This window comes from Bison bison, unplaced genomic scaffold (assembly GCF_000754665.1).
Source record: "Bison bison bison isolate TAMUID 2011002044 unplaced genomic scaffold, Bison_UMD1.0 scf7180017864068, whole genome shotgun sequence".
Taxonomy (NCBI): Eukaryota; Metazoa; Chordata; class Mammalia; order Artiodactyla; family Bovidae; genus Bison; species Bison bison.
This window is the reverse complement of record NW_011494640.1, coordinates 7,340,805-7,368,346: the sequence shown is the minus strand read 5'-3', so window position 1 is coordinate 7,368,346 and position 27,542 is coordinate 7,340,805. Positions and strand designations below refer to the sequence as shown.

Genomic DNA, 27,542 nt, shown 5'->3' with positions numbered 1-27,542 from the left:
GGGCACATACCGACCTGGGGAGTTCCTCTTTCAGTATCCTATCATTTTGCCTTTTCATACTGTTCATGGAGTCCTCAAGGCAAGAATACTGAAGTGGTTTGCCATTCCCTTCTCCAGTGGACCACACTGTGTCACTGTGGTCCTGTGTCATTGTGACTAACCTAGACAGCATATTAAAAAGCAGAGACATTACTTTGCCAACAAAGGTCCGTCTAGTCAAGGCTATGGTTCTTCCAGTAATCATGTACGGATGTGAGAGTTGGACTATAAAGAAAGGTGAGCGCCAAAGAATTGATCCTTTTGAACTGTGGTGTTGGAGAAGACTGGAGAATACCCTGGACTGTAAGGAGATCCAACCAGTCCATCCTAAAGGAGAGCAGTCCTGAGTGTTCATTCGAAGGACTGATGTTGAAGCTGAAACTCCAATACTTTGGCCACCAGATGCAAAGAGCTGACTCATTTGAAAAGACCCTGATGTTCAGAAAGACTGAAGGCAGGAGGAGAAGGGGACAGCAGAGGATGACATAGTTGGATGGCATCACCAATTCAATGGACATAAGTTTGGGTAAACTCTAGGAGTTGGTGATGGACAGGGAGGCCTGGCATGCTGCCGTCCATGGGGTCGCAAAGAGTCAGACACGACTAAGCAACTGAACTGAACTTACCTGAAGAAGAATGAATATGCACCTGAAAAGAATCTTCAAAATTGGAAGGAAGCTTTGTGGTCACATAGGCCAAGTCACTTGGGAATTTGTTGTGATAAATGAAATGTGTCCCTTAATTTTAATATCAAATTTTTTAGCCTGCACAACCTACTTTTTATTAATGCTATTAGACAAAAATTACAGTGACCAGAGAATTGTCTTTGATACAGATATACCTATCTATGAATTTCTACTTGAAAATTCACAAAATTCTGCAGATTTTAAGGATACATGACTAAATTCTATTGAAGGTTGATAATATAATTTTATCAAAAAAACACAAATTAAGTGAATAGACAATTGGGTTTGCTATACAATTAGTACTAGAGAGAATGACTCAGTTTTAGCTATTTCACATTTATCATCCTTTGCCAGACCTCATTTAACGTCTAAGTAGCTTCCAACCAAAAAGTATATTGTGAATCACTTCATGCAGTATCAAGAGGAATCCCTTACAGTTTATTTTTTAAGCTCATGATGAATTTATAGTCCTTAAAGTTGAAAAATCATTATTTAACAAGTTTTTAATGGATAGCTTCTCTAGACAACTGTGACATCTGTTAAATGTTTTCAGAATAAAATCAGTAGAAGCATCTGAAGTTGAACTCCATGGATTATAAGAAACTTCTATTTTTTTTTTTCCTGAGAAACATCTTGATTCTCTCCCCAAACATTCACTTGTCAACTTTATAAGAAAATGAGATGCTCTTCTTTGGGGAAATTAGATTCCTTAACTTTCATGAGGAATGTCAGCTCTATCCTCAACAAGGCTGAAAGCTAAAGCATATAAAAAGATCTTTAACTGGTGATGAGAAATGCCTGACTTTATTGTAAACCCTGCCTGGGTCACAAACTTGAACATCTCCAAGCGTCAGGCAGGTAACATAAATATAGTAGAAATTTCCAGGCCTGGGATGGCAGCATGAAGAGCTCTTTGGACCAACTCCTCAGTGAAGGAAGCAAAGCAGTGGGGGGCAGCAGAGGGGGGAAACTATAAAACAAATGCTTTAATTCCCTAGAAACTGTCATGAGAACACCGAGAAAAGGAAAGATTTTCAAGAAAATCTACTAAAACTCAAATAGAGAAAAAGTCTGTGGTATTTATGCCACACCTCACTTTCTCCTTTCCCCTCCCTCTGCTTCCTTCAGTTCAATTTGACTGAGGCTCCATTTGGGTCTCCTGTCCCCTCAACACCCAAACAAGAGTTACTCTATCTTATCTCACTGAGAGTCAGAAACTGCCAGCATTACTCATCCCCTCCAGTTCCAAAGTGAAGAGGCTAAATACCTGGTGAGTGAAACCAAGAAACTGAGATCTTCTTTCTTGCATGTGGGCCCCATCCAGGCACTACTTAGATACAGCAGGCTGGGAATACTAGGGCTACTGTAGGGAAAAGTCAATTCTGACTCCATGTTGGAACTGTTGCTTCAACTAGCTTTTAGTTGCTTTTGTTATTATAATCACACATAATGGCTTCAGAGAATCCTGCCCCTCTGCTTAACTGTTAAACTAAAGTGCCTTTGCAGAATCCTGTCCACTTGTAGATGGCAGAAAGAAAATAACACATCCCCTGCCTGAGACTTGCCATTCTAGGAGATATTTGCAAGATCAATGTCCTTTTTACTTTGTTTCCTCCCCTCCCTTTATCTCTGATCTATAAAAGAACCTGGCATCCAGACATGGATAAGATGATCATTTTGAGACATTAGTCTGCCATCTTCTTGGTCAGTCAGCTTTCCAAGTCGTATTCCTTGCCTCAACACCTTGTCTTCGATTTATTGGCCTGTCGTGAGATGAGCAGAGTAAGATGAACTTGCTCCAGTGTCTTGTAGAAAGTAGCAGTTCTAACTTAGAAAGGCAAGCCAAGAACATCAGAGGCTACTGTTACACCCAGTGCCCTGCATGACCACTTAAGAGATGCTGCCTAGGAGGAAAGGCAATCCATAAGAAAAGAAAACTCGGAAGCTCTTTCCAAAAGGCACTGAGATTATTTGAGACAGTGTCTAGAGAAGTTCAAGCCTGAGTGCATCCTTAAAAATAATAGCTTCTCTTAATTAAGATCGACAATCTACACCATAGTCAGCTAGTTTGTTAGAGTGAATTAGAAAGGTATCTAAAAAGAACTCTGATGGGGCCAGAACAAAATTCAAAACTACAGAAACTACACCTGCGTAAGTTTAATTGCATCAGTCTGTTGAGCAATTTATATTCCAAGGCATTTTTAAAAGCAATAGAATAACCACCTGTCAAGTAGTGGAGGCTAACATGCAGGAATGTACTACCAAATGAAACAGGCAGCTTAAAAGGAAGATCAGAGAAGGACATAGTCAGAGAGAGAGACTGGCTAGGATCATGGTTGTCGAGGTGACTGTGCACAGGCCCAAGGCTGTGCATCTCTGAGGAGTGACACCAAAGACTTCACAATATGAAAAGGAAATAAACTTCACTAAACCAATCCAGGCAAAAAAGAAATTGGAGAAAACAACAACAATATAAGCCCAGGAGAGTGGGAGTGGAATCAGTATCCAGAATTATTATGGCATATTATTTAAAATGGGCTTCCCAGGTGGCGTTAGGGGGAAAGAACCCGTCTGCCAATGCAGGAGACATAAGAGATGTGGATTCGATCCCTGGGTTGGGAAGATCTTCTGGAGGAGGGGAATGGCAACCCACTCCAGTATTCTTGCCTGGAGAATACCAAGGACAGAGGAGCCTGGCAGGCTACAGTCCATAGGGTGTCAGAGTTGGACATGACTGAAGCGACTTAGCATGCATTAGTTAAAATGTCCAGTTTTCTGAGCTACTTAAAATGTAGAGAATCTTTGCTCATGTTTCCATATACCTCAGAGACTCTAGTGGAGTGGTTTGAACATCATAAGACCCGATAAATGTCAGCTGGAGGACTAAGTGTAGGTACTGACACTCGAGGTTACCAAGGGCTACGTTGCTTTGGTTGATGGTACAGACATATCAAACGTAATTGTTGTTTGTTGTTAAGTCATGTCCAACTCTTTGTGACCCCAAGGGCTGCAGCCCACTTGGCTGCTCTGTTCCAGGCAAAAATACTGGAGTGGGTTGCTATTTCCTTCTCCTGGGGAATCTTCCCTACCCAGGGATCAAACCCATGTCTCCGCACTGCAGGTAGATTCTTTACTACTGAGCCACCCAAACCTTAATGGTATTTATAACTATGAATGATATAATTATATGTGCCCCAGATATAATTTGACAGTATTATGTATACAAAATGTGACAATCTTAAATTTACTAAAAACAGTCATAAAGCTAAATATTTTGGAACTTTTTAATAATTTAAGGTCTTCAGAATGTATTAGTAATAAAAATCATTCATGCTTCAAATAAAATAACCCTACAAAAGAAATTGTACATCTTATTACATTTTAATAAAATTATTATGGCTACTGTAGAAGGGGATCTACCAGAATATTGAACAAGTGCTATATTAATTTTGCTAGGAACTGGTGGATCTGCGCTTTAGACCTGGCCTTGCTGCTAATTCAATCCGTGGCTTTGAGCAATCCTTCTCTTCACTTCTATTTTGTTTTCTCATTTGAAGTGTAAGTGGAATGGGCAGTATATCTTCTCAGATTTATTCCAGTCCTTGGGGTGTGCAATTTCATGAAAAGAAGTTTAGTCACTTCAGTTCAGTTCAGTTCAGTCGCTCAGTCGTGTCCAACTCTTTGCGACCCCGTGAATTGCAGTGCACCAGGCCTCCTTGTCTATCATCATCTCCTGGAGTTCACCCAGACTCATGTCCATTGAGTCGGTGATGCCATCCAGCCACCTCATCCTCTGTCGTCCCCTTCTCCTCCTGCCCCCAATCCCTTCCAGTGTCAGAGTCTTTTCCAATGAGTCAAGTCTTCGCATGAGGTGGCCAAAGTACTGAGGTTTCAGCTTTAGAACCATTCCTTCCAAAGAACACCCAGGACTGATCTCCTTCAGAATGGACTGGTTGGATCTCCTTGCAGTCCACGGGACTCTCAAGAGTCTTCTCCAACACCAAAGTTCAAAAGCATCAATTCTTCAGTGCCCAGCTTTCTTCACAGTCCAACTCTCACATCCATATATGACTACTGGAAAAACCATAGCCTTGACTAGACGGACCTTTATTGGTAAAGTAATGTCTCTGCTTTTTAATATGCTATCTAGGTTGGTCATAACTTTCCTTCCAAGCCACTGCTTAGTCTTCCAAATTTGCTGGCATATTGAATGCAGCACTTTCACAGCATCATCTTTCAGGATTTGAAATAGGTACACTGGAATTCTATCACCTCCACTAGCTTTGTTCGTAGTGATGTTTTCTAAGGCCCACTTGACTTCACATTCCAGGATGTCTAGCTCTAGGTGAGTGATCACACCATTGTGATTATCTGGGTCGTGAAGCTCTTTCTTGAACAGTTCTGTGTATTCTTGCCACCTCTTCTTAATATCTTCTGCTTCTGTTAGGTCCATACCATTTCTGGCCTTTATCAAGCCCATCTTTGCATGAAATGTTCCCTTGGTATCTCTAATTTTATTGAAGAGATCTCTAGTCTTTGCCATTCTATTGTTTTCCTCTATTTATTTGCATTGATCGCTGCGGAAGGCTTTCTTATCTCTCCTTGCTATTCTTTGGAACTCTGCATTCAGATGCTTACATCTTTCCTTTTCTCCTCTGCTTTTCACTTCTCTTCTTTTCACAGCTATTTGTAAGGCCTCCCCAGACAGCCATTTTGCTTTTTTGCATTTCTTTTCCATGGGGATGGTCTTGATCCCTGTCTCCTGTACAATGTCACGAACCTCCATCCATAGTTCATCAGGCACTCTATCGATCAGTTCTAGTCCCTTAAATCTATATCTCACTTCCACCGTATAATCATAAGGGATTTGATTTAGGTCATACTTGCATGGTCTAGTGGTTTTCCCTACTTCCTTCAACTTAAGTCTGAATTTGGCAATAAAGAGTTCATGATCTGAGCCACAGTCAGCTCCTGGTCTTGTTTTTGCTGACTGTATAGAGCTTTTTCATCTTTGGCTTGAAAGAATATAATCAATTTGATTTTGGTGCTGCCCATCTGGTGATGTCCCTGTGTAGAGTCTTCTCTTGTGTTGTTGGAAGAGAGTGTTTGCTATGACCAGTGCATTCATTCTCTTGGCAAAACTCTATTAGCCTTTGCCCTGCTTCATTCCGTACTCCAAGGCCAAATTTGCCTGTTATTCCGGGTGTTTCTTGACTTCCTACTTTTGCATTCCAGTCCCCTATAATGAGGAGGACATCTTTTTTGGGTATTAGTTCTAAAAGGTCTTGTAGGTCTTCATAGAACTGTTCAACTTCAGCTTCTTCAGCCTTACTGGTAGTTTGGCACTATAGGAGAACTCTAGTACATTCTGTTAGTTTAGCATGTGTTTAAATATGCTTACTTAAGCTATTTTATTTTGGGGCTGCTGCTGTGTGCATGCATGCTAAATCATTTCAGTCATGTCCGACTCTTTGTGACCCTATAGTCCATAGCCTTGCCAGGTTCCTCTGTCCATGGGGATTCTCCAGGCAAAATTACTGCAGTGAGTTGTCATGCTCTCCTCAGTGGGGTCACAGAGTCAGACATGACGAATGCATACATGGGGCTGCTGCTAGGCTCTGGCAAACGAATATTGTGATTGTATCTTCAATGTCAGAGAGTACCAGTGTCAAAGTGCTTCTTCCTCAACCCGTCATTTTGCAATGCCCTTTAAAAACTAGGATGGATATGCACACATTGCTACATTTAAAATGGATAACCAATAACAACCTACTGTGTAGCATATATATAGAACTCTGCTCAATGCTATGCAGCAGCCTGGATGGGAGGGGAGTTTATGGGAGAATGGATACATGTATATGTATGGCTGAGTTCCTCTGTTGTCCACCTGAAACTATCATAACATTGTTAATCGACTATTCAGTTCAGTTCAGTTCAGTTGCTCAGTCGTGTCTGACTCTGCAACCCCATGAATCGCAGCACACCACCCCAACACAAAATAAAAAGTTTTAAAATATAAAACCCAGGATAACAGGGTGAATCATATCCATATCCCCTTGGAATTCATATTCAATTCAATTAAAAACTAGAGTCATGGTCTTGAATTAGATACTGAACTGACTAAGGGGCCCCTGAGGAATTATGTGACACAGCATGGTAGCAGGGTAACTGCTAATGCAATTATTTGTAACACTAGAACCTTAAAGTAAGTCTAGGAATTTGATGCTACAAAGGAACTCAGGAGAGAAAGATACCACAATACCAGTGGGCTTTCAGGATTGCTAAGGTCTTCTTTGTTTTTTTGTCTCTTGTTTTCTGTGTTTGCTTTAGATTTTTGCACATTAAATATTTAGAAGAAATATGTGGGGCATTAAACAAGAACTGAGAAATAAAAACAACTTTTGATAATCAATTAGAGATGAAGCCTAAGAGAAAAATAAGATGAGTGTGGTTCTAAGGACTACAGCCTGGGAAAATGTGTAGATTACAAAACCATCAACAGAAATTTTGGGAGAAGGACCATATTTTTGGATATTTACCCAATTTATGTTGATTATGTGTTATTTTTGAGATTTTTCAGATGAGTTTATCTAACAGGCACTTGGAAAGAAGTCTGTAGTCCTGAGACGGCAATCACTGGTATATAGATGTGGCTAAAGCCATTAGTTATGGATGAATGATCCAGTGAGAGCTGTGAGAAAGAAAGGATGGGCTTTTGCACAGGCCTTTGGGAAAAGCCACATTTAAGTGCTAGGTTGGGAAGTCCAGGAAAAAGACAGAAGCAGAAGTCCAGGAAAAAGACAGAGGAGAAATGATACGAGAGGTAGGGAAATAATTAGAAGAGAGAATGATGTTCAGGAAGCCATGGAAAAAAAATAACTACTCTTCAGAAGCTGGGTGGGGGTATGAGTTTAGTTTGTTGTACTCAAAAGTCAGTAACATAAGCAGTGACAACACATCAGTGGATAAGAACAATTTCAGCAGAAAGCTAAGATAGCCAGATAGTGGCCCAGAATAGCAAGAAGAGATAAGAAAGCCTTCTTCAGCGATCAGTGCAAAGAAATAGAGGAAAACAACAGAATGAGAAAGACTAGGGATCTCTTCAAGAAAATCAGAGATACCAAAGGAACATTTCATGCAAAGATGGGCTCGATAAAGGACAGAAATGGTATGGACCTAACAGAAGCAGAAGATACTCAGAAGAGGTGGCAAGAATACACAGAAGAACTGTACAAAAAAGATCTTCACAACCCAGATAATCACGATGGTGTGATCACTGACCTAGAGCCAGACATGCTGGAATGTGAAGTCAAGTGGGCCTTAGAAAGCATCACTACGAACAAAGCTAGTGGAGGTGATGGAATTCCAGTTGAGCTATTTCAAATCCTGAAAGATGATGCTGTGAAAGTGCTGCACTCAATATGCCAGCAAATTTGGAAAACTCAGCAGTGGCCACAGGACTGGAAAAGGTCAGTTTTCATTCCAATCCCAAAGAAAGGCAATGCCAAAGAATGCTCAAACTACCGCACAATTGCACTCATCTCACATGCTAGTAAAGTAATGCTCAAAATTCTCCAAGCCAGGCTTCAGCAGTATGTGAACCGTGAACTTCCAGATGTTCAATCTGGTTTTAGAAAAGGCAGAGGAACCAGAGATCAAATTGCCAACATCTGGTGGATCATGGAAAAAGCAAGAGAGTTCCATAAAAACATCTATTTCTGCTTTATTGACTATGCCAAAGCCTTTGATTGTGTGGATCACAATCAACTGTGGAAAATTCTGAAAGAGATGGGAATACCAGACCACCTGACCTGCCTCTTGAGAAATTTGTATGCAGGACAGGAAGCAACAGTTAGAACTGGACATGGAACCACAGACTGGTTCCAAATAGGAAAAGGAGTACATCAAGGCTGTATATTGTCACCCTGTTTATTTAACTTCTATGCAGAGTACATCATGAGAAACGCTGGACTGGAAGAAACACAAGCTGGAATCAAGATTGCCGGGAGAAATATCAATAACCTCAGATATGCAGATGATACCTCCCTTATGGCAGAAAGTGAAGAGGAACTATAAAGCCTCTTGATGAAAGTAAAAGTGGAGAGTGAAAAAGTTGGCTTAAAGCTCAACATTCAGAAAACAAAGATCATGGCATCTGGTCCCATCACTTCATGGGAAATAGACGGGGAAACAGTGGAAACAGTGTCAGACTTTATTTTGGGGGGCTCCAAAATCACTGCAGATGGTGACTGCAGCCATGAAATTAAAAGATGCTTACTCCTTGGAAGGAAAGTTATGACCAACCTAGATAGCATATTGAAAAGCAGAGACATTACTTTGCCAACAAATGTTCGTCTAGTCAAGGCTATGGTTTTTCCTGTGGTCATGTATGGATGTGAGAGTTGGACTGTGATGAAAGCTGAGCGCTGAAGAATTGATGCTTTTGAACTTTGGTGTTGGAGAAGACTCTTGAGAGTCCCTTGGACTGCAAGGAGATCCAACCAGTCCATTCTGAAGGAGATCAGCCCTGGGATTTCTTTGGAAAGAATGCTGCTAAAGCTGAAACTCCAGTACTTTGGCCACCTCATGCGAAGAGTTGACTCATTGGAAAAGACTCTGATGCTGGGAGGGATTGGGGGCAAGAGAAGGGGATGACAGAGGATGAGATGGCTGGATGGCATCACTGACTCGATGTACGTGAGTCTGAGTGAACTCCAGGAGTTGGTGATGGACAGGGAGGCCTGGCATGCTGCGATTCATGGGGTCGCAAAGAGTCGGACACGACTGAGCGACTGATCTGATCTGAAGTTTGGTGGTCAAGAGAAGGAGGAACATAGGGAGAGTGATTTCACAGGGAGAGGGTCAAAGAAAGTGTTTTGCTTGTTTTAATATTTGCTTTTTAAAGAGGATTTGGAAGGACATATGAATTAATATTCATAAAGGAAGAGGGGAAGCATGTATGTAAATGTATGTGTACATGCTAGGAATGCCAATGCGAAGAATACTTTCATTAAGAATGAAGACATTTGTTCGGCAATAGTGCCGAAGATTGGAAGACTCTCTTCTGGAAGAATTCATCCCTGGGTACCTAGCAAAATCACCTTAGATACTGCTGACCTGTGAAAGTGTTAGTCAGTCAGTCTCGTCTGCTGACTTAGGCTGTCTCTTTAACAGTCCTATTAAATCAAACCTGAGGCATAACTGTTGCTATTCTTTAGTCACCAAGCTTTGACTCTTTGCGACCCCATGGACTATAGCCTGACAGGCTCCTCTGTCCATGGGATTTCCCAGGCAAGAATACCGGAGTGGGTTGCCATTTCCTTCTCCAGGCTATCTTCCTGACCCAGGGATCAAACATGCATCTCTTGCATTGTGGGCAGACTCTTTAGCCCTGAGCCACCTGGGAAGCCCACAAGGAAGGCATAACTTAGCAATGGACAAACTTTCCTTCACTCTTTTCAGCTAATTCAGATAATTCTGGCAAGTACACTGAATGCCTCCAGATAATCCAATTAAATTCCACTAACACCATAGAAGCTATGAACCAGCTGACCTGCCAGGCACTGTTTGGAATATATAGTGAGGGCTGTCTCTGGTAAAGAGTGTAATACAAAAGGGTAGAAGGGCAGCATTTCTGCTTGAAGCACTTTCTCATTTTTAATAAAGGTCTAGGGGTGAGTTTGTGTCATTATTATAAAAGAGAAATAATACCCCAGAGGCTTGGAACTGAAAACAGACATTCTATGGTGGTCATTAGCCAGGCACACTTTGTTTCTTCCTCTTATTTATTTGTTTTTAACCTTTAGACTCTAAGTTATGAAAAAAAAATAATGCTGTTACTTCTGACTAGTTTTCCTGGGATTTTGGAATAACTGATCAAGAAAGACAAGTTACCAAAACAAATAATTCGGCTAAAGAGATACCTAAACTATGTAATAAATATCCTTGAAGCTTAAAGGTATTTTAATGAGAAACAGTGTTTACTGCTCTTGGTTTTTGTTGACTGATTGGCTTTCTACTCAAAGGAAAATTGCTGTAATTGCAGGAATTGTTTGAAATATGAAATTCAAAACTATTCTGAGCTATTTTAATAACGAGATTCTTTTGTCAAAATTAATTTTTTTAAAAAACTGAGAATGGTTTGAATACCCAAGTTTAAAAGTACATTCAGATCTATTCATCTGTCTGTATTTTTAGTGACAAAAATACCAGGATACATAAAACATTTCATTGTGTATTTGAAATTCAGACTTACATGCTTAAAAAATAATCTCTTGCTTTTGTGGGGACCTTGGGAGATGGGGATCCTTGTATGAGCACTTATCAGAATACTCCAGCTCACAGTTACAAGCTCCCTTCTTCTATACATTCTCCCTGGTGTGACTGATCTCTACTTTCTGCCCTCAAATCCCTTCTCTCTCTTAATCTTGCCAACAATTCCTATTTGTACATCTACCTACCAAGTTGACATTTCTACCTGGATAATTAAAAGACGCTCAGAATCATCTCCCTCCTCCTACCTCCAACTACTTCTCCCAACCCTTAGTCTCCCCCATCACGGTAACTTAAATCCACCTAAGAGCTTATGTCAAAAACATAGCAGTTATCCTTGACTTCTTTTTTTCATTCAGTTCATTAAAGTGTTTTGTTTAATACATAATATGCACAGTTTTGAAGCATATTTTTAATAAATAATTACACTGGGAGCCTTGGTTTCTATTATGAAATATTACAAGTCTCATTCCACTTATTTAATGCTTAGATAAAATGGCAATCTACTTTTCTAACAAAAGTCCATATAGTCAAAGCTAGGGTTTTTCCAGTAGTCATGTATGGATGTGAGAGTTGGACCATAAAGAAGGCTGAATGCCACAGAATTGATGCTTTTGAACTGTGGTGTTGGAGAAGACTCTTGAGAGTCCCTTGGACTGCAAGGAGAACAAACCAGTCAATCCTAAAGGAAATTAATTCTGAATATTCATTGGAAGGACTGATGCTGAAGCAGAAGCTCCAATACTTTGGCCACCTGATGTGAAGAGCTGACACATTAGAAAAGACCCTGAAGCTGGGAGAGATTGAAGGCCGGAGGAGAAGGTGACAACACAGGATGATACAGTCGGATGGCATCACCCACGACTCAATGCACATGAGTTTGAGCAAGATTCGGGAGTTGGTGAAGGACAGGGAAGTCTGGGATGTTGTAGTCCTTGAGGTTGTAAAGAGTCAGACATGACTGAGAGACTGAACAACAACAACTCCAGTATTCTTTCCTAGGAAATCCCATGGACAGAGGAGCCTGGTGAGCTACAGTCCATGAAGCTGCAGAGTCAGACATGACTGAAAATCTGAGCACATACATTGTAATTTCTGGGACAGTAAACAAAGTCAATGATCTTAATTTTTATTATGTATCATTTTACCTATAGCTTAGGAGGAGCCTGGTGGGCTGCAGTCTATGGAGTCACAGTCAGACATGACTGAGCAACTTTCACTTTAGGACATAGAATTTGGATTCAATTTTCAATCAAAGTAACTTTCATGCACTGGAGATGGAAATGGCAACCCACTCCAGTGGTCTTGCCTGGAGAATCCCAGGAACGGCAGAGCCTGGTGGGCTGCCATCTATAGGGTCGCACAGAGTCTGACACGACTGAAGCGACTTAGCAGCAGCAGCAAACTTATAAAAACATCCTCCTGAACAGTTTCAGGATCTAAGACACTGATAAATGTATGGACTAAGCCTAAGACTTACTCCCAAATTGAAAGTCAAAGTGTGAACGTGTTAGTAGCTCAGTCGTGTCCAACTCCTTGCAACCCCCCTGTTCATGGGTTTCTCCAGGCAAGAATACTGGAGTGGGTTGCCATTTCCTTCTCCAGGGGATCTTCCTGACACAGGGATCGGATCCGGGTCTCCCGCATCACAGGCAGATTCTTCACCATCTGACCTCCAAACTACTGCAGTATTGACTGGCCACACAGTTTAGACTCAGCCCTCAAATTATTTATCAAAAGCTTTTTCTCAGTTTGTTGATCACTCTTCTAGGTTTTAGTTTCTTGCACATGACCTTCATAAATGTAAAGCCACCCAGTTGATTTGTGGGAAACTCCTTTCTCTACCATCCCTCTGGGTCATGCTTCACAATAAAGTGCCTTTCCAATTCACTGGCTTCTAAAAGCTTGGGAAGGTTCAGTGAAACTTTCATTTGATTGAGAGACAAAAGTTTTCTCCGGGATGCTTGGATTTTTAAGATGTCTCCAAGGCTACTGCCCAGGTGAGTGAGGTCTCATGGTCCAGCTCTACACCCTCATGCTGCTTTGCTTTGTCTGTTTTATCTAGAGCTTTTGTTTTGCTCAGTCTGTCTGACTTCCATCATCATCCTTTGATTTTTCACTTTTTGCAGGCAGAATGTAGCTTCTCCTTGAAAACTGCTGAATAAATATTTAAAGAATACCATTGTGCAGTGGGTACTGAGTTCCTCGCCTAAACAAGGGTTTCTGCAACTCTGGGTTCAACTTGGATTTCAAATATTTACATTTCACACCAAAGTATGCAGGGATAAAAGGGCATTGTGTCATTCTCAAAAGTTTTAGAAGAAAAAGCACCTCTGTATATTTACACACAGATGCATATACATGCACAAAGGAGAGGGTGAAACACGTACAGTAACATTTTTGCATTTCAGGAATCTGCGAATTCTTTGCACTCTTCATGCAACTTTTCTGTAAGCCTAAAGTTAAAGAATTAAAAAGGAAGTTCCAAAGCTTATTCTTTTAGGGGAAAAAAAACCACATTAATAGTTCCTTGAAAACTTGGTAAATATCTGTACCAGATCATGTAAATATCTCTTCACATTTTATATTTCCTTAATCATGTAAACCTAGATTTTTCCATAGACCAACTTATCAAGTGAGCTATTTGTCTCTTCCTTAACTTTTCTACTAAGTTTCAGAAAAGACTAGATACAGACATATTTGGAGAAATAATATACAATAAAAAGCAGTCATTCAAGATACCATTCTGTCATTGTTGCCCCTGGGTTTCACTCACATCAGAGACCCACTGAACAGCTGTCAAATATCTTCCTAGTTTCACAATATCATGTCTGAAATTTTAAAGACTGCTCAAAAATCTTATTAATTTATTCACAAATTTAAGGCAAATGCAAAACATTTTCAAATGCCAAGATTCATCAGTTAAAATGCATGCTAAAGGGTATAATTTATTTGCAGGGTGATAGCCAAAAGTCTTAAAATGATCAGTAAGGAAAGAGCTGCCTGTAACTATGAATAGAAATAATGTGAATTTCAAGGCAATTTTAATGAAGCATTAAACCAAAAGATAGTTCTGGAAAAATTAGAATTAAATTCTAGTAAAGAGCAAAATGATAAGTCTCTTATCCTTATTCATCAAGGGGCAGGCAGAATGAAAACCACAATCACAGAAAACTAAGCAAATGGATCACATCAACCACAGCCTTGTCTAACTCAAGGAAACTATGAGCCATGTCATGTAGGGCCACCCAAGACAGATGGGTCATGGTGGAGAGTTCTGACAAAATGTGGTCCACTGGAGAAGGGAGTGGCAAACCACTTCAGTATTCTTGCCTTGAGAACCCATGAACAGTATGAAAAGGCAAAAAGATAGGACTCTGAAAGATGAACTCCCCAGCTTGGTAGGTGCCCAGTATGCTACTGGAGATCAATGGAGAAATAACTCCAGAAAGAATGAAGAGGCAGAACCAAAGCGAAAAGAACACCCAGTTCTGGATGTGACTGGTGATGGAAGCAAGGTCTGATGCTATAAAGAGTAATATTGCATAGGAATCTGAATGTTATGTCCATGAAGCAAGGTATTGGACGTGGTCAAACAGGAGATGGTAAGAATGAACATCAGCATTTTAGCAATCAGCAAACTAAAATGGACTGGAATGGGTGAGTTTAACTCATGTGACCATTATATCTGCTACTGTGGGCAAGAATCCCTTAGAAGAAATGGAGTAGCCATCATAGTCAACAAAAGAGTCCCAAATGTAGTACTTGTGTGCAGTCTCAAAAATGACAGAATGATCTCTGTTCATTTCCAAGGCAAACCATTCAGTATCACAGCAATCCAAGTCTATGTCCCAACCACTAATGCTGAAGAAGCTGAAGTTGAATGGTTCTATGAGGATCTACGAGAACTTCTAGAACTAACACCCAAAAAAGATGTCCTTTTCATCATAGGGGACTGGAATGCAAAACTAGGAAGTCAAGAGATACCTAGAGTAACAGGCAAGTTTGGCCTTGGGAGTACAAAATGAAGCATGGCAAAGGCTAACAGAGTTTTGCCAAGAGAATTCACTGGTCATAGCAAACATTCTCTTCCAACAACACAAGAGATGACTCTATACATGGACATCACCAAATGGTCAATACCAAAATCAGACTGATTATATTTTTTGCAACCAAAGATGGAGAAGCTCTATACAGTCAGCAAAAACAAAACTGGGAGCTGACTGTGGCTCAGATCATGAACTCCTTATTGCCAAATTCAGACTTAAATTGAAGAAAGTAGGGAAAAACTACTAGACCATTCAGGTATGACCTAAATCAAATCCCTTCCGATTATACAGTGGAAGTGACAAATAGATTCAAGGGATTAGATCTGATAGACAGAGGAGTGCCTGAAGAACTATGGATGGAGGTTTGTGACATTGTACAGGAGACAGGCATCAAGACTATCCCCATGAAAAAGAAATGCAAACAGACAAAATGGTTGTCTGAGGAAGCCCTACAAGTAGCTCAGAAGAGAGGCTAAAGGCAAAAGAGAAAAGGAAAGATATACCTATCTGAATGCAGAGTTCCAAAGAACAGCAAGGAGAGATAAGAAAGCCTTCCTCAGCGATCAATACAAAGAAACAGAGGAAAACAACAGAATGGGAAAGACAGGAGAACTCTTCAAGAAAATGAGAGATACGAAAGGAACATTTCATGCAAAGACGGGCACAATAAAGGACAGAAATGGTATGGACTTAACAGAAGCAGAAGATATTAAGAAAAGGTGGCAAGAATACTCGGAGAAACTATACAAAAAAGAATTTAATGACCCATATAACCACGATGGTGTGATCACTCACTTACAGCCAGACATTCTCGAGTTTGAGGTCAAGTGGGCCAGAGGAAGCATAACTATGAACAAAGCTAGTGTAGCTGATGGAATTCTGCTGAACTATTTCAAGTCTTAAAAGATGAAGCTATCTGTTAAAGTGCTGCACTTAATATGCCAGCAAAGTTGGAAAGCTCAGCAGTGGCCAAAGGACAGAAAAAAGGTCAATTTTCATTCCAATCCCAAAAAAAGGCAATGCCAAAGAATATTCAAACTACCACACAATTGCACTCATCTTACATGCTAGCAAAGTATGTGAGCTAGCAAAGAATGCTAAAAAATCTCCAAGGTAGCCTTCAACAGTGCATGAACTGAAAACTTCCAGTTGGTCAAGCTGGATTTAGAAAAGGCAGAGGTCCAGAGATCAAACTGCCATCTGTTGGATCATAGGAAAAGCAGAAGAGTTCCAGAAAAACATCTACTTCTGCTTTATTGACTACGCCAAAGCCTTTTTGTGGATTACAACAAACTGTGGAAAATTCTTAAAGAGATGGGAATATAAGACCACCTGACCTGCCTCCTGAGAACCTGCATGCAGGTCAAGAAGCAACAGTTAGAACTGGACATGGAACAACAAACTGGTTCCAAAGGGGAAAGGAGTACGCCAAGGCTGTATATTGTCACCCTGCTTACCTAACTTATATGCAGAGTACATCATGAGAAATGCCAGGCTGGATAATACACAGGCTGGAATCAAGATTGCCAGGAGAAATATCAATAATCTCAGATTTGCAAGATGACATCACCCTTATGGCAGAAAGTGAAGAGGAACTGAAGAGCCTCTTGTGCAAGTGAAAGACGAGAGTGAAAAAGCTGACTTAAATCTCAACATTCAAACAATGAAGATCATGGCATCTGGTTCCATCACTTCATGGTAAATTGATGGGGAAACAATGGAAACAGTGACAGTTTATTTTCTTGGCCTCTAAAATCACTGCAGATGATTTTCGTGACTGAAGTCATGAAATTAAAAGATGGTTGCTCCTTGGAAAAAAAGCTATGACCAACCTAGACAGCATATTAAAAAGCAGAGAGACATTACGTTGCCAACAAAGGTCCATGTAGTCAAAGCTACGTTTTTTCCAGTCGTCACGTATGGATGTGAGAGTTGGACTATAAAGAGTGCTGAGTGCTGAAAAATTGATGCTTTGGAGCTGTGGTGTTGGAGAAGACGCTTGAGAGTCCCTTGGACAGCAAGGAGATCAAACCATTCAATCCTAAAAGAAATCAGTCCTGAATATTCATTGGAAGGAGTGATGCATTGGCCACCTGATGAGGAACTGACTCATTGGAAAAGACCCTGATGCTGGGAAAGATTGAAGGCAGGAGGAGAAGGGGATAACAGAAGATGAGATGGTTGGATGGCATCACTGACTCAACTGACATGAGTTTGAGCAAGCTCTGGGAGTTGGTGATGAACATGGAAGCCTGGTGTGCTACAGTCCTCCGGGTCGAAAAGAGTCAAACGCAACTGAGCGACTGAACTGAACTGAAAGAGAAATAGGGGGTTAAAAAGTAACTAAATTAGTTTTTAATTTAAAAATGTCAGGCTTCCTAAAACATCCACATCCTACCACTCAAGTTAAGGACTTCTACTAAGATAATGCCTCAGCTTCTGGATTTAGATATTGGCTTCCAACGTTATTATTCTACATTCCTCTTTTAATAATTAGATTTAAAAAATTTCCAAGGCTAATATATGCTTTTTCCCCCAGAATGGCAAATCAGAAATAAAAAAACATAATGTAGTTTGATTGTGCTCCGTGCTCAGTCGTTCAGTCATGTCGGACTCTTTGTGATCCTATGGACTGTAGCCCACAGGCTACATCTCCTGCATTACAGCCAGATTCTGAACCCACTGAGCCATCTGCGGAGCCAACTCTATTTACAAAAGCAAAACCAGTTTTTATATTTAATCTCTTTTGGAAAAAATACTAAGAGTGACTTTCAGGGGGCTTCTGAGTCAGATTTCTCTCAAGTTTGGCTTGCCTATCATATTTCTTTTTTAATTTTATTATTATATTTTTGATTTTTAATTGGAACATAGTTGACTTAAAATGTTGTGTTAGTTTCTGCTGTAAGGCAATGTGAATCAGTTATACATATACATATATCCACTCTTTTTTAGATTCTTTTCCCATATAGATCATGACAGAGCACTTATTGTATTTCTGATAGTTTCAGACAGCTCACTAAGACACATCATTTTAGCTATGAAGTGAAAGCAGTTCTTTACTGAGATAATGGTCAAATCTGATTTGTGAAGCTCGTTTGATGCTTGAGAACAAACAGCTGTACTGACCCATGCCCATAACACCCTGAAGGGCTTCCATGCCTGAGACTGTCCTTCAGTAAAAATTTTAAATGAAGATCTTGTCTTCAGAAAATATTGGTACCCTGAAGCACTTAGTTCTGCTGCCACTGCTGCTGCTAAGTCACTTCAGTCGTGTCCGACTCTGTGTGACCCCATAGACGGCAGCCCACAAGGCTCCCCCATCCCTGGGATTTTCCAGGCAAGGACACTGGAGTGGATTGCCATTTCCTTCTCCAATGCATGCAAGTGAAAAGTGAAAGTGAAGTCGCTCAGTTCTGTCCAACTCTGAGCAACCCCATGGACTGCAGCCCACTAGGCTCCTCCGTCCATGGGATTTTCCAGGCAGAAGCACTGGAGTGGGGTGCCATGAGAAACTGCAAATCCAGATACTTAAGAGTTTAGCATGATGGATAACAAGCCAATCAAAACTGGACGTGAAACAGCTGTATACAAAGTTTGATCTAGAAGAAATGACTTAAAGAAGCAACAGTTAACACAGCGAGCATCCCCCAGAGTTAGAACAGAGTACAAAGTAATAAAATATGCGGCAACTTTGCTAGAGGGTCCTCAGAATTCAGTTGTGATTATTCGTTAATAGATGTAGATTCAGGATGATCTCTTTAGAATAATTTCTTAAACTAGACTTTAATGAAGATATTATTTTAAAACACAGTATTATGGTTTCCTTAAACTACACTTTCATGTTTATCCTACTGAGGAGAATTTGCTTGGAAGACGAATTATGTACTTTTCCCCTGACCATGTGGCTACTTCTTCCTTGTGTGTAGCTGTTTTGGGCAAGAAATTCTTGTCCTTTCCACCAGTGCTGTGTCGTTGCTGTTGTTTAGTCACTAAATCATGTCTGAGTCTTTGGCGACACCATGGACTACAGCCCACCTGGCTCCTCTCTCCAGGGAATTTTTTAGGCACGAATTTTGGAGTGGGTTGCTGTTTTTGTCTCCTGGGGATCTTCCCTCCTGACCTAGGGATTGAACCTGAATCTCTTGCGTCTCCTGCATTGGCAGGTGGATTCTGTACTGCTGGGCCACCAGGGGCAGGCCGACCACTGCTGTAGATCAGCTCTGTTTCCCTCTAGATAATAGCGTCGCTTCAGCAATGTCCAGGTCTAGACTGTTTCTGTGCCAACTAAGAGAGAAAGGACTTGTAAACTAAGAAAAAGTAAACTACAAAGTACTTTTTAGGAGATTAAGGTTTATTTTTCATAGGGAGTCTGAAATTTCTTTAAAGTTTACAGTCATGGACAATTTTCAACATTTGAGTCAGTTTCATTTATTATAAACTCTTGCAGAAAAATAAACCTTCCAGTATGCCTTTTATTTGTGTTTAGATTTTTCCCCTTTGGGGAGGAATAGAAAGAACCATAAAGACAGTATGAATCAGCTAGCTCAAACTCACTGACATCATTAGAAACTGTAAAGGGACAAAGAATTAAGAAAGAAAGTCATACAGTTTTATGTCCGAATGTGAGTTCCTTGAGATTGGGGCAGGGGTTGTGAGTAGAACTTTCCTACGCTTAGGGAGATCTAAGATCCAATGGTAATCTTAACTTTGGCTATAAATCTATCATTTCTAATTGTAGGTCTTCAATACAGATTCCCAAAATATAAAGTTTAGAAAAGGCCTCCTTGCCCTTTATTATGCAATTGTTAGTGCCTCAACTTTTGTGCCTGCTGCAAATGACAGATTCCTTTAGATAGGAGCTGCCAGGATGAAGCCTTTGACTGAAGTGTAGATGCTGATAGCTTTTCTTCTCCATTTCTCTCCCTTTTGCAATTCATAGCTGTATAATTAGAGATTAGTATCAGCAAATGTCTGAATTTTTCTACCGCATCTTAGACCTGAATTTCCAAAGAGGGTATCGCTGTTAAAAAACTCACCACCTAATCCTTTTTGTTTTCACCAAAGATTTTTAGCCATCAACTGGTTTTCTGGCCAAGGGATTAAAAAGTCCCCAAAATAGCACAATCAAATCATTTTGCCTGAACAAAGAGATTGAATTAAGTGTGTTGAATGGACTCTGTTTTCCTTGGGCTATGAGACTCTGCAGTGTGAAATGTTTTACATTCTCTGTCTGCCAATTCTGGTTCTGCTCATTATATATAAAAAGCTTCTCCATCCCATTTTCAGCTTCTTCTTTTTCTTTTTTTTTCTTTTAACAGAAATGCTGGCATGCAACTTACTTCTAGGAATAGCTCTGAGCTGATGCTCTCAACTTAGTCATGAGAATTACATTTCTCTCCTCTTTGGAAATATTCTCCCCCAATTTCTGTAATTATGACCCCATAAGAGCTAGGTAATTTCAGTTAAAATGAAACATATAGCTTTGTAGAACATACAGGAAGCAGACTACTTCATAAAGGAAGGAGAGATCACAGTGTTGATTTCTCATATCAACAATACACCTTTACAGTCTAAGCCACAAGAAACATTTATCTATAAGAACATCTCTTCCCTTGAAAAGTAGGGTTTTTATACGTAAAGCTCAGATACAGTACAGAATATTAAAATTCATGGTTGTAATTTCTTATGTTGAAAGGTTTTCAAATAATGACGATAACATATGAAAGTAGTAGAACATTTTTACCATTTTCACGTTGCAAAATACCTATTAGAAGAAGTGATAAAATATATTGAAAAGAATCTGAGAGCTCTTGACCAGGCTTTTGTTTCTCATCATGCAATTCTATTTCTGAATCTTTTTCTGTTTTAAAAATAAAAACAACATGGATAGAGAATTGGTAAGATTAATTTGCCTGTTGAAATGAGAAAAGCAGAAGAATTATGAGCTTTGGCCTGTCACCCTCTGTATAAACCAATTACGTATTTTCAAAAGGTTACTTTCCTAATGCTGTATTAAGTGCTTAGGTCCTCATGAGTGCAGGTTCGCGACTCCCCACTTTTTCAGCCCTCAGCCCCGGAGCTGTGTTTACTTACAGAAGCGCAGTTTTCAGACTTGTCTTCCACGAAACCAATCTGGCAGGGTGTTCTCTGATTCTGCAGCCAGTAGTCTGTAGACTCCAGCAGGCTATTACTGCGGAGAACCTAAGGGAACCAAGAAAACCTTCTCAGAGCTACTGGCAAGACTTTCTATTTAAACAAAGAGCTCTTTTCTAAAGAATCTAGAAGTGTTTTGCTGGCTTCATAGCATCTGGATATTAGGAAAAAAAAATACTTCCAGGATAATAGCACCTCTAAAATGTATAAAACAATCAACCAAGAATCCACTTTAAAGGAACGTACTGACGTGAATATTGTTGTTTCTTCTCTCATCTAATTCAACATCTGGAAACTTCAGTGTACCCGTGACTTTTGCATAACCTGCAGTCAAATGACTGTTTGGGATATGGTTCAATTGGCAATGGGGATCACACTTCATTTAAGTGTTGGAGCTCTTTTACATTCTATGAATACTTTTGATTGAAATGTAGTGTTTCTCCATTTGGTGCAATAATAAAATTATTCTTCTTTAGATTTCCAGCTGTGCTAACCTATCTATGAAATAAGGCACAGTTCTTTTAGAACATTTAGGGTACTACACTAAGTTTAAAAATTATTAGGAATAAATAAATGCATTACAACAACCATTTCTCTTGTAGAAACAGTATGGTAATGCAAAGTGAATTTCAATACACAAATTAACAACACCAAATATGGTTTACAAATGTCTTGTTTCTGGGCTTTGATTTTAAAGAAATAAAGAAAAATCTTATTTCTGAACTGAAACATTTTAAAGATGTAGTCTCATAAACAACCAAATGATTCAGCTTCTGATGTTTTAATGCGAGTCAAATATTGTATAAGATTTTTCTCATATAAGATTTCCAGTGCTCTCCTGGTACTCTCTACTCTATTAGGACACATGTCTGCCAATCACCTTCACTTAAGTAATAGAATAGATTTAATCAGTTTGGTTACTGCCACAAGAATAGAATGACACTTCGATTATATTTCATTTGCACACTGAAGGATTGTCTTCCTTTTTCTATAAAAATACTTTAATTTTTGTCTCTGCATACTGAGTTAACCAAATATAATTCTGACACATTTTTCTATAACATTTTTGTGTTAGCCACATGATATTTTAATATTTTTCCCCCTCAAGGTTTATTATTCTGGAGATAACAAATTTTCATCATTCTTTTCCAGAACAATACCAAGAGACAGTGGATGTACTTCAGTTATCACTGGAGATGAAAGTTCGAGATGGAACTTTTCAGGTCTCTTAGAGTTTATCTAAAAATTGTGGTACTTCAAGTGTGAGTTGGGACCTATAGAGGCCCCTGGGGTCTTTCTGGGAGTCCAGTGGTCAAATTATTTTTATAATAATATTGTCTTTATTTTCTCTTTTCAACTGAATTGTCTCCTGAGTACTCAGTGGAGTTCTCCAGGGTCCACACGAGGTATGATAATGTAATAGGTTAAATGCAGAAGCAAATAGGAGAGTCTAGCCAAGCTCTTTTAAGTTAGATATTAAGGAGATTGGCTAAAAATGTAAAATAAAGTTAGTCTCCTCACTAAACTGTTTTGTTTTGGAAAACATAGGTACTGGCCATAAAAATATGTATGTTAACTTGCAGTATGTTTATTTTTAAATTATTTTTAAGTAATAAATTATGGCTATTTAAATTCTAATTGTTATTTCAAGATTAAAGAAATATGTATTTAGAATTTTCTTGGCTTTTTTCTTATGAATTATACGTTTATTTAGCTGCTTTAAGATTTTGTTGGGGCTTCCCAAGTTGCACTAGCGGTGAAGAACCTGCCTGCCAATACAGAAGACATAAGAGACATGGGTTTGATCCCTGGTTTGGGAAGGTCCCCTGGAGAAGGAAATGGCAACCCACTCCCATTCTTGCCTAAAGAATCCCACGGACAGAGGAGCCTGGTGGGCAACAGTCCATAGGATCACAAAGTCAGTTATGACTGAAGAGACTTAGCACACATGCACAAGTTCTGGTATTTTTGTTTCTATGTGGCATCAGACTTCATCAAAATATTCTGAAAATACAATTTGGCAAATCGAAAAAGTTATTTTTAATTTTTTTAATTAAAAATTTTATTTTATATTGAAGTATAGTTTATTAACAATGCATTAGTTTCAGGTATGCAGCAAAGTGATTCAGTTATATATATATATGTATCCATTCTTTTTCAAATTCTTTTCTCATTTAGGTTATTACAGAGTATTGAGCAGAGTTCCCTGTGCTATATAGTAGGTCCTTGTTGGTTATCTACTTTATACAATAGGGTTCATATGTTAATCCCAAATCCCAATTTATCCCTCCTCCAACCTTTCCTCCTTGGTAATCATAAATTTGTTCTCGAAGTTTCTGAGTCTGTTTCTGTTTTGCAAATAAGTTTATTTGTATCATTTTTCTTAGATTCCACAAGTGAGTCAAAGACAAATATGATATGATATTGCTTATATGCAGAACTTTTCTTAGGTTTAATTTATAATATGGAATATACCAGTAAGAACAACCCATATAATCAAAATTTTCACAAGATCCCCAACATTTTTTTAGTGCAAAGGAGTTTTGATTTCAGAAACATTAAAATTGAGAACCATTGATCGAGATTAACTTTATTTGAAGTAGAAAAAGGTTCTCAGTTCACTTCTTCCACTGCCATTCACTCTTACTTCCACCATAGAATAGAATTTAAGAAAACGGACATTTGTGATTTGTGTTGAAATCTTGTCCTGGTCATTAGTAGCAAGAAGACCTTGGATAGCCAATTTAAGTTCTGTCTCAGTTTCTACACCTGTGAATGCAGACAGTAAACACCTACTTGGAGGTGGGATCACTGGGGTATTCAGTGAGACGACGTGTGTCAAACACGGCAGTATGCAAAATGGTACGTCATCCTCTCAGTACATGGTTCTCATTGTTACTGTTTGATATGAACTACAAAGGAAAAGAGTGCTTCCCTGGTGGCTCAGAGGTTAAAGCGTCTGCCTGCAATGCTGGAGGCCTGGGTTTGATCCCTGGGTTGGGAAGATCCCCTGGAGAAGGAAATGGCAACCCACTCCAGTATTCTTGCCTGGAGAATCCCATGGACGGAGGAGTCTGGTGGGCTACAGTCCACGGGGTCACAAAGAGTTGGACACGACTGAGCAACTTCACTTTCACAAAGGAAAATAGAAAATTGGATGCCTTTGTTTGAAATTAGTACATTGAAAACATTTCAGATGTGTGAAGACAAATCTTCTTTAGCAAATCTTCTGACCTAAAAAGCATAAGTTCAGTTTCACGTATTGCTGTGACCCTAAAACTGCTCTGAAAAATAAAATATATCATGCATTTAAAAAATAACTAAAATGAAACCTACATCTTTCAATTGCTTAACAACAAATACTTTGAAGAGAATGTCTCTTGTGAGAATAATCATTCCCTGTGTAACTTTAAAATGTGAATTTTACTTATAATTAAAAAATAGCTTACTTGATTTTATCAACAATTAAATTTCACTATTTATTTAGAGATATTTAGAGATTATTCATTATTTAATACTTTATATTCTTTAATTATTGACCAAGAAATGCTACATTTAATTGAGAACTCTCTGGGCTAAGGTCCTATTTAGTTATTACCTGAATTAAACACCTAGACTTATGAAATAGAATTTGAGGGCTAATATGTGACATGTGCTTAAAATAGTTCTTGGCATGTAGCAAGTGTTCAAGAAACATCAGTTCAGTTCAGTCGCTCAGTCCTGTTGGACTCTTTGTAACCCCATGGACTGCAGCATGCCAGGCCTTCCTGTCCATCACCAACTCCAGGAGTTTTGGAGTTTCAGCTTCAGCATTAGTCCTTCCAATGAATATGCAGGAGTGATTTCCTTTAGGATGGACTGGTTGGATCTCCTTGCTGACCAAGGGACTCTCAATAGTCTCCAACACCACAGTTCAAAAGCACCAATAAACACCAGCTATTATAAAAATTATTATTCTCTTTGCCCAGACTTCAAGCGATTTATACTTTTTCTTCACACTCAGTGAACCAGTCTCTCTGGTCCCAAAGCTCCCATAACAGATTGCTCCATTGCAAGGTAGTAAAGTTACATAATTTCTCATCTTCCAGTTCTACCAAATATGTGTCTATGCACTTATCCATCTGTCCCTCAGGGACCTGGTCTGCGTGGTCAGAAGGCTTGAATTCTAGTTCTGGCCCTACTGTCTGTGTGGTCAGGTTACCCACCAGTTCCCAGGCTCAGTTGTCCTTTGTACACAATGAAATCATGTGATCTGAAGTGCCCTTCTCTGGAACAACAGTAATTCTCTGCCTCTCTTCTCCTTTTGTTCCTTCTGCCCTTCCCATTCCCAAATATATTACGAAGCAAATAAGCAAAGAGAATAAAAATGCAGGCATCAGTAAACCATTTAGCATCATATGTTAAGCAATTTTGACCTGTGAAAAGCTTTTGGTATAATGGTTTAGACAAATCACTAGAAAAAAAGAAGAATGCTTGAAACAAGAATATGTGTTTGAGAGTGTAATGATTTTAAAGCTTTATGAATATAATCTCCCTGAAGAGAGTCACTTTCTGATGGGGGTAGGGAAAAAGAAAAACTCACCAGGCTTTCCATGGCTCATTCATTTATCTGCTATTTTTAGCTGCAGGTTCAATTATTTCAGATGAAGAGCTAAGGACAAACATGCTATGCATTCACAAGTTTGAAATAATAATGACACATTTTCTCTTAAAATTTCGTTGTGTCCTAAACAACGAGGAAAGATCATTCTGCTTTCCTGTACAGTGATTTTCCGTTTTTATACAGAAAACCAAGTTGCAATTGATATGGAATCCATGCACCTGAACATGGATGGATTCTTGGTAACCTGAACACAGCTCTAAATATTACTGAGCAATGCTTTAAAATTAATAAAGGTAATTAAATTGGAGAAGACAGCAGTTTAAGTTTCGTCACATTTCTAGTTCTATACTATCAAATACTGTCAAATTTTTTTTCTGATAATTTTAAGTATCATGATGTAAAGCAACATCAATGCTCTTAAAAGAGAAAATTTCACACACAAAATACTGTATTTGCCTAATGTATGTATCATGACTGGGGCTTCCCGGAACCCAGCTCAGAACCTTCTTAGGTGGGAAAGAACCTGCCTGCCAATGCAGGAGACACAGGTTTGATCCCTGGGTTAAGACGATCCCCTGGAGAAGGAAATGGTAACCCGGTCCAGTTTTCTTGCCTGGGAAATGCCATGGACAGAGGAACCTGGTAGGCTACAGTCATGGGGCTGCAAGAGAGCTGAACACGACTAAGTGACTCAACAACAGCAACGACAGGTATCACAACTAATGATGGAATTGTGCTTCACATCAACTGAATAACATCATCAGAACAACGAGCTCATTCATCTTCAGCAACAGATTTACTCTCCCTCCCACCCCCAAACAAGTGGACTCAGAAAAGCTGAGAAGTGCTGGGACTTTGAGATGCACTAAGCTGTCTGAAGGCTGGACAGCGCCTGGTTGGCCATTCTAGGGCAAGCACCCTTGACCATCTGCTTACTGGAGTTCCAAACAAATATTTTAAAAATATGTATTATAATGTGGAAAAGATTTGGAAACACTGTTTAAAGAAAAATCATTCTTTCAAATGTGGTACACAGTTTCCATGGATGTGTGCTGGAGATAAGGAAAGAAAAAGAAAGAGGAGCAATAAGATAAAGGAAGCCAGATAAGCCCATTAGGAGAGTCCTGAGTATTCCTCAGAGAAGACTCTCCAGACCGCTACTGCAGTTCTAGCCTTTTTCTAGGAAACTCAAATTTTCCTTACACAAAGAGATTGTAAAGTGAGCAGGTCAATTAGATTTGCATAGTGAGATGCCAAGAGTTGGGACATCCCTGGTGGTCCAGTGGTTAAGACTCCACCTTCCAATGTAGCAGGTGAGGGTTTGATCCCTGGTCAGGGACTAGGATCCCATATGCTGCACAGTGAATCCAAAAAAAAAAAAAAGATGCCAAAGAGCTAATGAAAATGGTATTAGGGAAGAATGAAGGTAGCTACTCACTAAATACTATTATATATTTGCTCAGCAATAAACAGTGGTATCTCTACTGTGGATAACATTTTATTCATAGAGATAACACATTCCTATAGAACGCACCTTTTTGTGTAAAGTTCTATGAGTTTTGAAGAAACCACATAGTTGTGTAACCACCATCTCAATCAAAATGTAGAACAACTGTTCAGCTTCATCACCCCCAAAATTCACGTCTGCTCCTTTTAGTCGAAAGGCCGCCCAAATCCCAAACTCTGGCAGTCTGATTTGATATCTACTTCTAGAATTTGCCTTTTCTAAAATGCTGTATG

General features: G+C 39.4%; 1 protein-coding gene across 1 annotated transcript in view; it reads right to left on the bottom strand.

Annotated features, from left to right (window-relative positions):
* SPHKAP (SPHK1 interactor, AKAP domain containing) overlaps positions 1-27,542 on the bottom strand; it is a 192,025-nt gene that overhangs the window by 94,410 nt on the left and 70,073 nt on the right. The window contains exon 3 of the mRNA XM_010837102.1: positions 21,140-21,247. Coding sequence (XP_010835404.1) covers positions 21,140-21,247 — 108 coding nt within the window. The remainder of the gene's footprint in view (positions 1-21,139; positions 21,248-27,542) is intronic.